The sequence below is a fragment of the Branchiostoma floridae genome, chromosome 6 (genome assembly GCF_000003815.2).
Source record: "Branchiostoma floridae strain S238N-H82 chromosome 6, Bfl_VNyyK, whole genome shotgun sequence".
Classification (NCBI taxonomy): domain Eukaryota; kingdom Metazoa; phylum Chordata; class Leptocardii; order Amphioxiformes; family Branchiostomatidae; genus Branchiostoma; species Branchiostoma floridae.
The window spans coordinates 3212670-3224905 of record NC_049984.1 but is presented as its reverse complement, the minus strand read 5'-3'; the positions used below and the strand labels follow the sequence as shown (position 1 = coordinate 3224905).

Below are 12236 nucleotides of genomic sequence, written 5' to 3'. Positions count from 1 at the left end.
TATTTTCAATTTCCCGTTGCAACAGAAATGGGGGGAACATTTTGAGAGAAAAACGATTCTACATGTACAACATTTTCATCACTTAGATGGTATATAGAAAAGTTGATGTCCCTTGACAGCGATCGACCCCCTAAAAAAATACTAGAATCGGCTGGTTTTTGCTCTGTAACGGGAAACACGGCAGTTTTTCCTGGGCCCTACCATCGGTCTAGACGCTTATTAAACATTGATGACGGCATTTTGCGAGACGGTTTCTTTGTTCAGAGCTATCAAGAGCATGCTCTTTGTGACTAACCAAAAGAAACGCTGGTGCCACTGGTGGCATTGATATAGAATACATGGTTCACAACTACCCTACCGGATAAAAAAATCAAAGGTCTGTGATTTTTCAGAATGAAATATTAGTATCCGTTTTAGACATTTGTTTCCAACATTACAACATAAATATTTCCAATTGTGATCTTTACATAGTTCATTAAATCATTGTCGTTGTCCCCTTGTCAGGACAACCCATTTCCAATTCTCTGTGATATCTTACACGACGCGAGCTGTAGACATTGAAATTTTAGATATGTCAGCTTCCAGAACCCTTCACTTGACCAAGTCCCCTATAGTCTTTGCTTCAACTGCGCACTCTCATAACGCATAACTGAACTGCTCTGCCGAAAAGCTTGGGGTGTGTAGCGGATCCAGAGATAGGTGGGTTCACACGTGCATATATATATACCTAAATCCGCATGAGATCCGTCTGGAAGTATTAGCCTCTACCAGCCTCTACACACGTCGCTGGAAAAATAATAGAAATTGATCAAATATAGCCAGATAACATACCAGCGAAAGTTAGCTGGTCTCAAACCATTCTCCTCGGACAGCTAACTCCTCTGGCACGTTATCTTTGTCCGATTTTTCTAACAAACATTGCACAATTCCACATGGACCTCATACGGACTTGAATACTAGTAACGTTATATACTAGTAAGTACGTTTGAACCCGGCTTTACTTTTGTCATTTTCTATGAACATCCAAATGTCCACGATGATATCTGAAAGGTTCTAATGGAGCACAACTACATTTGGGGGCAGGGGGACCGGAGAAAGAAATTATTTTTCTAACGTCTTTCCTGCGCTTGTCAGGATAAACCCTACCCTGTCTAGATGGCATATATCAGCGTGCGGAATTCCATCTTAGTTTAACATCGACTGACGCATTGTTTATCCTAACAACGAACGACCCTCTGCTCACCCCCAGTGAAACAAAAACAGCCTACTTCAGGTAGATTTTGATCTATAACCTTTGTATCTTAAAAGTGCTGATGCAACAGAGTTAATGTAAATACAGAAAAGGTCGGTCATAGTCGGGGAGTTGAAGGTCAGCCATTATCGGTTAATGGTGGGTCAATGACTCAATGTACGATGAACTTTCGGGCGATACTATCGGAAAAGTCCAATAGGGGTGGTGGAGGTGGTTTTGGAACGGAGTCAAGGTGAATCCAATCCAATGAATACATGAGGAGATTGCTCTCTAATATACAACGTCAATAGAACACACTTCCTTTCGGACGTAAATAAATGACACTTTAATTCAAAGGTGATATGGAAGGAACATACATGATAGGATAGGCTATACTGTGTCATTTCAACCGTATGTTAACGTTATATATTTATCATTATGCTCAGCAGTCTTTCGTGTCCTTCGACCTGCAGAAGTTATGAAGTAGCACTCAAATGCTTACTCATCTAGATCATCAAAAACAACACCAAAACGACGACCACTAAATCGTTTCACACAGGGCTTTCCACCGTAAACATTTTGCTTTTGACATATAAAGTTAAAAGACATACACCATGATACATGTGGAAATAACTCTTATGTATTGCGTGCATCTGAACTAATAGGGTACGAAAATAGACAACTGAATATTCGTGAATGTTCTGAACACACGTCCTCTTATGGACTGCACCAATACCTTGATGTCCATTGTATCTAACGTTTGACATACCAGAGATGATATTGCTTTCCTTGGTGGGAAATTTAACAACTACTGCATATTCAGGAAATGGTTAAACTGTTCGACTTTATAAAAAATTGGACCATTGGAATTTGGGTGGGACTGAATGACGCAGTCTTCTTCAGCTCTCTGACGCAATCGCTCTCGACACGTGACTTGTCGCGCGTGTGACGCAAGCAATGGGTCAAAGGTTGTTGGAAGTCAATATCGCCCCTCGTCCCGGTTGACATAAGGTTGGTGCGCCCTGATGGAGATAACCTCCTGTACTCCTCACACAAAGTAGTTGCTGTTTGTCGGTATCCAGAATACTAGCACAATCAGACGAAAATGTATGAGCGGATATATCGACGGTTTAACTTTTTCCATATTGTAATTCAACAACAAAGATAACTTTTAGTCTGATTAAAGCGCTTCAGTGGCGGGCCGCCCAACTAAGGAGGTTATCTATATAACCTCCTTGGCCCAAATTGCCTACCCCTAGAATTGACCAACTACAGCCCTGGACAGCGGAGTTTGCTTTACACAAACTGAAGGAACTTATCATACTGGATGAAATCTAAACTATCACCGGTTCCTTGAGCTGAAGGAAGCAGACTTGACCGTTACTCAGTCCCACACAGATCTTCCCGGTGTCAGTGATGACCGCCGCTCTTGGCGCGTGCTCAAACGTGAACTGACAGAGCAAGTTGGTCTCTCCTGAAGGAGCGATAGCCCATACCCGTAACGTCATGTCTGCAGACCCTGACACGATTCTACTACCGTCTGACGTCACCGTCACACACGTCACTTCCTGTGAACATCGACGTAATTTCCGGTTGGGAACTTGTAAGCAATGCTTCACGTCACCGGTGACGTAATCCCAAACCGTTACCTTGTTCTGCGAGTCTCCTGTGACAACTATAGGCCCTACTTGACATGTGTCTGGGACGACTGCGGAAAAATGGCACCACGTGTCGGGGCGTCTTGTCGTGTTGTCGCGCTTTGCGTTCACGCACTCGCCCGTGTTGAAATCCCAAACACCCAGAAATCCACCGCTGTAGCTGCACATCATTTCCCGTCCGTCCGCTGTGAAGCCAACACAGTTGACGCCGTAGTAGTCAGACGGGTACTCCTTGACAAGCTCGAACGTGTTGGCGTCATAAGCCCGAAGCTTGTTATCCACGGAGCCTGTGACGAAGTGGCAGCCGTCCGGAGCGGTGGCCAGCCTGAGAGCGGGCGGGCAGTCGCGTGGTAGGAACATGAGATGGAGAGGCTGGTACGACGACGCCGAAACAAACCACAGCTTTATGGTCCTATCTAGCGACGCGCTGAGAACGAGCCGCGTGTTCGGGACGCTGAGGATCGTCTGCCGCCCGCCTCCGTCTGTCGTCACGACGTCGGTGACGACAGCGTCGTGCGCCTCCCAGCAGTCGCGGCGTCTCCGCTCGCGGGCGTCCCAGACCGCCAGCGTGCCGCCGCCGCTTCCGGACACGGCCAGGTGCCTGGACAGGTTGCAGAAGGACGTGATCTGCCCCAGAGCCGCGCCCAGAACCTCGAATCTGTCCTTCACATAGCGGACGACGTCTGCTCCCCTGTCGGTGCGCCACATCTTGACAGCGCCTTGCACGTCGCCCGTCAAGAAAACCGTGTGTCCTTCCGTTCCCGTTTCTAAGATCGTGATCGCACTGGTCTGCTTCTTGAGTTCGGAACGCGCTACCACTTCTTTTTGGGTCACAAAATGTGTAACATCGTTCCTACTGGTTGAGAGATTGATCGATGTTATAGTCCCGGCTGTAGAGGCTGAAACCAGCGTTCTTCCATCGCAGCTCACAGCCAGGGCTGTGAGGACAGAGCCGATCGGGTGGCCACAGCTCCCCAATGACTGTCTCCCGATTCTGTCCCACTGGCAGTACCGCTCGTCTTCAGGACAGCCGCTCACAATCTTTGCCTCGTCTGGGAGCATCATCGCCGGGTAAGAGAGCCATCTAGCGCTCGGACCGCGCACTACAGTCCGCTTGGTCTTATCCTCTGCTGTTAGACCATCCCACCTGCAGACCACGTTATCTCTGGCACACGCCACGACAGACTGTTTACAGAACACTACAGACATGATGCCGTAGCTGACGTGGACGAACTTTCGAGCGCACCTACCCTTCTGGACGTTCCACAAGAAAACGAGGTTGTCCCAACCTCCAGACACAACCAATTTAGAATCTTGGGAGATGGCGACGCATTGGACCGCCCCGACGTGACCACGAAGCACCGACCTCTCGAACAAGTAAGACGGCTGCACCGATCTAAATATGTCGCTAGAGGTCTCCGTGTCTTGACTCACGTCCCAGATCTTGACCTTTCTGTCCTTAGATCCCGACACGACCATGCTCTCGTCCTCTGACACAGCCAAGGCGCGGATAGACCTCGAATGAGCGCTTCTCACAACGGCCTCTGTCTCTCCAGAGTGGAGGTTCCACAGCTTGAGTTCCCCAGAACGTGACCCCGACACCGCCAACCTTCCCTTTCTTGATATGGCAACAGCGTAGACCGGGCTATCGTGTCCTAGAAGAGGTGCAACGTCTTGCGGAGCGTCTTCAAGCTTCCATATCCTACAAGTAGCTTCTACAGACCCGGACAAGAGCATTCGACCCTTCTCAGTGTCCACGGCTATAAGTGCCTTTATTCCCTCTCCGTGGCCCCTGAACGTACCAACCTGATTCCCCTCCCTGAGCTTCCATATCCTGATAGTGGTATCGTCCATCCCACCGCCTGACACCAGGTTGGCGTCATCCGGCGTGATCGCAATGGCGGCGACCATGTCCGTGTGTCCCACCAGCTTGTGGAGCAGGTCTCGCGTGTCCACGTCCCACACGCCCACCTGTCTGTCGCCTGACGCAGAAACCAGGAAACTGTCGTCCGTTGTTATGGCGACGTCCAACACCGCCTTCTCGTGCCCTTCAAGACAGTGTGACTGCAGGCTGTCTAAATCCCACAGTCGGACGGTGTTGTCGTTCGAACACGTGGTCACCATATTCTTATGATGAAAGGCGCACACGCCGTTTATCTCTCCAGTGTGTCCGACTAGAGTCGACACACACAGCCACGTGTTCGGGCCTGGCAGGTCTCTGGCGTCATCACTCTCTGTCGGTGACGTCGACAAAAGCTGGGTTCTTGGCACGGTTTCGATCTCAAAGTCTTTGGTTGTTGGCCAGATTATGGACGTTATTGGTGTCAAATGACTCCCCGAAAGCATCACATTTGACGCCTGAGGTTCCGGTAAGGCGTCCAGCTTCCAGACCTTCACGGTTTGATCGCTGGACACGGAAACCAGAGTGGCGCCATCTTCCAGGAAAGCAACTCCGTTGACGCTGCCCCTGTGACCTTCGAGCGTGCAGAGCAAGGTCAGGCGATCCGCGTCCCAGATCCTCACGGCGGAATCCCGGGATCCTGACGCGAGGATCGCGTCGTCCTTCCTGATCGCCAAAGCGGTCACGTCACCATGGTGACCTAGTAGAACGCTGACATCCCTGCAAGACTCCAAGTCCCACACTCTTATCGTGCGGTCGGCAGACCCCATGAAGACCCTCTTAGGCCCTAGCGCGTTAGTGACAGCAATGCAAAGCACTGCCTCTTGAAGTCTGTTGTAGGTACCAATGGTGGGTCCACCGGGGGCCGTTAAGCACTGTCTACAAGGATGTAACGCAACCTGGGATCTGTCTTCCACTTCTTGAAGAAGCTGAATGATGTCTTTGTTGGTGGATTTCGTCAACCTGCCAAGAAGTTGTGCACCGAGTTGAGTCTTGTCCGCACACAAGACGCGCCCCGACAAGGTTAGAGCTTCATACACCTGGACAACAGATTCGGGTAGGTCAAGCTCAACGTTCTTGAATTCAGAAAGAAGAGCAAAGAAATCCGTGCGCTCCAGCTTGACTTTCAACCATGAGTAGCTCACAAACATCTTCATCAATTTGTCCGTCATTCCGGCTTGCTTGAAGTGATACGAGATGTGCTGGAAGAAGTAACCATCGTCCCAGCAGTCTTCCAAACTCCTCCCCAACTTTGCTCTGTACGATGCGATCAGACGTCTGTGCACCGAAGGCTCTTCGTCGCCGAGCTTAGGTCTGGCAATGTCTTGCGCTATGTCGTGCAGACGATAGGTAGAAGGTTTCCTGCCTTCCAACAACAACGACCGTTGGATAAGACTTTCAGCACTTCTCTGAGATTCAACTTCTGAAAGATTCGTACACTCTGTGCGCCATAACATAGCCAATGTGTCCATGGGGATATCAACATTGTCGGGGAAGACCCCACAAAGAACAAAACGTCGCTGCAATGCTGGTGTCAAAGCGTTTAGGCTAACGGCAAAAGATTTTAGTACATTGCTAACGTGTCTGTTTCCCGTGCCTTCCTTTGTCGAGGGACCGTGGCTTTTCAGAGCTCTTGCTGTGCTTCTCCACACATTGACATCCTCCGAGTTTTGAATGGTGGCAGCACCAACAGAAATCGCCAGGGGGAGCCCACCGCACGCCTGCAGGATGACGTCAACCATCACCCTCCTTTCGTCGAACGGATCCAAGGCGTAGCTCAGTCCGATTTTCTTGAGAAGCAGCGTCTCGGACTCACGCTTCTCAAACGTCTTGAGGTTGTGCACCTGAGACACCTGCAAGGCGCGAAACACCTGCACGTCACGTGACGTCACTAGCACCTGGCACCTGCCTGCCATCGCGTCGATGATGTCTTCCGCATGTTCGACATTCCTAACGTCATCCAAGACGATGACGTAGTCCTTGTCATGTGTGTGATGACGTATGGCGCTGATGATGTCGCTGAGTTCTGTAAAGGGGAGGTAACTGCAGGTCATGTCGGCGAACAGATCCACCAAGTTCTCCAGCACGCTGTTACGTCTTCCTGACGTCATCCAAAACACCTGCGGAAAGAAAACAGCATTTCTGAACGGAAAACCTCTTTCTTCCTACAATGATTAAAAGGTACAGCGTTTATGCAAGACATGATGCGGTCGATTTCTGACTGAAACATCTTAAATTTCTTTATTCCTAGTAACAACTCTTGAGCTTGAGAATCAACTCCCAATAAAACTCATAATACGCACTTGATGTAACCCAATGGAAGACACCAAAAAGTATGTGTGTGATCTATATACTTAAAAATGTTTTAAAGTAAGTGTGTGGTCTTTATGCTCAATTCTCACCTCTCTCCTGTCCTCCTGAGCCAATGCCTGAGCCACCAAGACAGCCAGCACGGTCTTCCCGCTACCGCCCATCCCCCAGATCCCGACAACGTGTTGTGCTCCGCCACCAGCTGACGTCATTGGCGGGAGAGCGTGTGTTCGGTACCCAGCTGACGTCATTGGCGGGAGAGCGTGTGTTCGGTCCCCAGCTGACGTCATTGGCGAGAGAGACACTCGGGCTTCCCGCACCATCCCGCAAACAGCGCTGACATCAGCCGTCCTGGGTGTCAGAACAGTCGGGAGTTTTGGGAACGTTTTGGTCCGGCCTCTTGCAAAAGACGGATCTGGGAAAGAAATGGGAATAGACGTATTTCAATTTTTCATTGATTTGGACAGACAACAAATGATAACTTTGGAGTCACTTAAGATAGACCTTAGCGCCACATAGGTTCAATAAAAATATCCATACACACTGTCGTGATACTGTCAAACTTGTACAAACCTCTACAAAAGGACCGCCTGGCCAATATGACCACTTTTTGGTGGTCCGTTACATATACCTTTTTCAGTTGATACAAGCATCATGAATCCTCCTATATATTTAGTGACCACTTGTCCACATAGTCAAAATTTACCTCAGTGGTCTTCTTGGGCAGTTTTAATTTGACTGTAGTAGCAATGAAAAGCCGTTCTAATAAATCATTGGCGTCAAAATCATCTAATCATTTGAATCGGGTTATATTGTTTTATAAACATAACTGGCATATCTAATTACAACACAGAGGTTTAATGTGATACTCTGAAATAAACCATATATGCGATTGACCACAACCTTTCGTCTTTCCAGTGATCGTGTCTCGAAGTCTTTCCCAGAAGTCCCCATCTCCTGCGCCTGCGCGGTACACCAAGGGGCCGAAGGGCCTGAGAGTCTGTGGTACGTCACAGTCGCTAAGGACGATGGGAACGAGTCTGTGACCGGACGACAAGGCTTGGTCAAGTTCCCACACACACGCGCCATTCCTGACGTAACTCCGGGACAACAAATAGGGCTCCCTTGGAAATCAGTTACCACGTTAACTGAAGGGACTACCCTAAAGATCAATAAATAAATAAATAAATAAACAGTACGACGATCTTGTCACAGTTTCTGGCTATCTCGGAATACGCGTCGAGTTTTGACACGTCCGGCTCGAAATCCCTGTCTTTGAGGAAAAGTTGGACGATCTTGTCGTCTCTCTCTACGTTGGGAACGAGATGCTTGAGTACCCAGTCCTTGTCGCTGTCGCTGTAGGACACCAGGGCGAAACAGGTGGTCTCTGGGACATCGGCACCTGATGCTGAAATGAAAAAGAAAATAGATCAATATTTCCAAAGAGGGTAAGATATAAACAAAAGTACAAATGACATTTCAGCGGGTATCGTTTAAGTACAACGACTGTTTGCGTCGAACTGCGTCAAACGGAGTGACGCAAATGAGGGGGAATTAGCGCAAATTCGCAGACTTGGCGTAGCGTTTGGCGCTATTCCTCGATGCTTTGTCAATTCATCAAGAAGAACACGGTTACGATTAACAACAGTTTATTTTGTTGTGAGACTTTTGATACCAAGGGATAGGATGACATACGATACAAAATAATTTTCCTCTTACTCTTAGCCGCATTCGTCTTAGCAACGCACTGTCTTCATTGAGGACACTGCGTGCCGTCTATCTACGCCATAGTGTTTGTCAGCGAAGGAGAAAAGAAAAACATCCTCCCTTCCGTTACTTCTAATCCCCCTCAACACCCTCGCACCCGACGGATTGAATGCTTGCATCCAAGTTTGCCTCCACGTGTGCGACTGACATCATGACCCTATGGTATGCGCCATGCCAAGGTGACGCCCCCTAGCCGAGAAAGACAAGCACTGCAGGCATCATCCTGTGGACCATCATCCTGTAAGCTGTGTGCCCTCTAACAACAAACAACACAGCTGAAACAAACGTTACTCTTTTCACGCGTTTTTACCAAGCGCAAACATGACGCCCAAAATCAACAAATCTACTCTCCAGAGATTAGGTTCCTGCTGTTGTTATTTTTTTGTTTTGTTTTTTTAGTTAGACATTTCTGTCCGGAATTCTATTGTGATCTATTGTCAGGCCTTCTTTCCTATTGGCCGACAGCCGTACTTGACAACAAGAAACCCTCACAAAATAGAAAGCCCGATAAAAAGCCTTCAAAGACTTAAAACAAAATCTGGAGTCTGACCTCTGCTTGGAGAGTACATAGCAAATCTTGTTTTCTCCGCAGTGCACACGGATGTAAGGAATAAAGAAAGGGGTGGGTGTTCTTTAATTGGTAACAGATTAGGTAAGGCGATAGCTCAGTCGGACTTGGCATGAGAAGCCTTGAGCCCTCATTCCTCATGAGTTTCTTGGTGTGGGGTCAACGAACTTGGACGGTATCTACAACAATGGAGAATATGTTCTGCTGCACGGAACAAAAATAACTTCTCACTTCGTCCTCAATGAAACAGAACCCAATATCTTGCAGTTGGAGACCACTTCAAGACGTTTATCGGCCAGTTTATACAAGCATGAAAGTTAGGTAATAAGTGACCTGAAAGACTGGCTTATTGGCAACTATTTAATGGTCTTTAAACGTTGCCCCGTAACGACCTCCCCCAATGTCACGGGGGACACTTTCATGTTTATTCTACAACCTCAGTCCTACACACACGATTGAAAGAAACAAAAATTCTAGTTCAGGAAAATCCTCTGACATGAGACCACTGACACCGCTGAGTAATCTCAAAGACCCCATCAATCACTCTGTGACATTCCCGCGTAAAAGGTAAAACATATGGCGCGAACGCAGTGAAAGGTACACCGGACTACCCTCCAAGCAGAGGTTAGGCTCAGGCATGTTGTGGACGGCTTTTTAACATATTGCTTTTGCTCTGTTTCTTCTTCTTCCTCCTCTTCTTCTCCAAACAAATAAGGTCAACGACCTGGACCAGAAGCTGTCACCATGGTTACCGGTAAAGTAGCAGGCACCCTGTGGTGTTCGGTTACTTGATGTAGCAAATGTCTTAGCACAGAGCTGGAGGGGCTCAGGTCACTAAATATAAAATTTGTGATGGAGTAAGGATAAACATAACAGTAGTCAGGATTACTGTTACACTACAACATGCAAACAAATATATCTGCTTGAAAATGTCACCTTTCTAGTTTAAAGTAGACAATATTGGGCCCTCGTTTGACTGGAGGTAAAAAGAAACCTTGACGAAGTGGAAAGCCGGATAAAAACGCTAAAAAGACGTCCATAAACAAGCAGACGCCTAACCTCTGCTTGGAGAGTAAATCAGACGACACAACTCGGTACCTACCTGTGGGACACTCAGCTGCCATGTGGTTAGCTTTCCAAGGATCTCCAGGGAACCAAAAAGGTTCAGAAGAAGTCTTCAAGCTAGGTTTCGGATCCTTCCACTGACGATTGAATCTTTGTGTGCCTGGAAAGAATCTTTCGGGAGAAAGGAGACTGGCATCTTTGCACTGGTGTGTTTAAACCGCCTGCCAAACAACGTTTGTTTGAAGGAAAGCCCCGAAGGAGTTACCAAGGTCACACGTAGTCTCGCGTCGTCTGCACTGAGGTGGGGGAGACGGGGCTCTCTAAGGGGTTTGTGGGTCAACTGTATTTCATGCCAAAACAGAGTAATTTCTGGCTATATAAAACAGAGCTACGTTTAACAAAATCTACGACCTGTTTGGTTTCTTAATAGGATTAAGAAATAAGTCGATGAACGGTGTGGGCTTTCTTTTTTTTAAGAGTGTGAGACCGCTTTTAAACGTCATGTACTGTGTTACAGTTGAACTTGGAGTGGGTGTTTTCACAACTTGAAGAGTGATTCCATATGTTAGAGTTGCAGAGACGCCAAGTTCAGATTACGCAATAGTACGCACTTTGGGTGCCCTTTATCTAACGTTAGCTGGTTGACAATTCGTATGGGAAACTACGTGTGACGTTACATGCGCTGAAATTGAAAGACATGTCTTTAATTACGTAACGTTAGACCTAATGAAATGAAATGAAATGAAATGTACTGTGTTTGTTTTTTATGGGCAACGAGCCTGATGCAACTAAACACAGAAAGATACAATTTCTAGCTATACTATTTTTACGCAAAATGAGCACCTTTCCTTGGTATCTGCACATTTCTGAAGTTTTTTAAAAAGTTTTAATGATAGACGAAAATAGCTGGCTAGACACACAATAGGGTGATGATACGATAGGTTTTATCAGACGTAACAAGTTTTATCAGATTTCTGAAGAAACATCCCCAAAAACTGGCAGGAGAATAAACACGTGTCACTGACCTTGACCCCAAGTTGACCTTCACCCCAGCGACCACTATGAAACGCGAAGCTGACCGTGACATGAAGTTAACCAGATGTTGAACCTGAACTCTGAACATTTGCGACGTTTTACTTCAATAAACCTTGCATTTCTTCAACGTTTCCATTGGTATTTGATGATTCTTTGATGGTTGTGTTTTTGAAACGATCACAGTGCAAAAGCGACCTCTAGCGGCAAATGAAAATTTTACAGTTTAATCAACTTGTTGTCTATGCCTTGGCCTTTCCAAATGGACTTTACTCAGTGGAATTGCACCACTATTTCTGGAACTATATCTTCATTCAACTTGCAGAGTTGAGAAACTCAAAACAAGGAAGAGTCACATTTCAACATGTCACTTTTAAGCCCAATTTTAATACCAATACTTATTCTGAGTGAATTTAATTAAACATATTCTTAATTCATTTTCAGGAAAAAAAGTAAAAGCAACTTGCATTTTATATTTTACAAAAATTCAGGTGCTATGTTATGAATGATAATTCTCTTATTTAGCAGCATAAAGTCAGACTGTGTGCTACAGTCCATTCATCTCATTCTGGGTGAGAAGCAGGGCTCTAGCCAGCTCGAATTTTATTTCCGTCAGCCAATTCCCATTGTCGCGAAATCCGCCAAAACACTATTCCAGGAGTTAGAGAGACTGAACTGAGATCTTGAAAAACAGGTTTTTAATGA

At 46.9% G+C, this 12236-nt stretch overlaps 1 protein-coding gene across 1 annotated transcript; it reads right to left on the bottom strand.

The window, feature by feature from the left end:
• Nucleotides 1–1653: 1653 nt before the first annotated feature.
• On the bottom strand, nt 1654–10558 carry LOC118417459 (apoptotic protease-activating factor 1-like). Its single transcript, XM_035823023.1, has 5 exons — nt 10537–10558; nt 8295–8507; nt 8003–8212; nt 7192–7514; nt 1654–6909 (listed from the first exon to the last, which is right to left on the bottom strand). Exons 1-5 carry the CDS (start codon nt 10556–10558, stop codon nt 2566–2568), a joined length of 5112 nt encoding a protein of 1703 aa, XP_035678916.1. The 3' UTR covers nt 1654–2565.
• Nucleotides 10559–12236: the final 1678 nt, after the last annotated feature.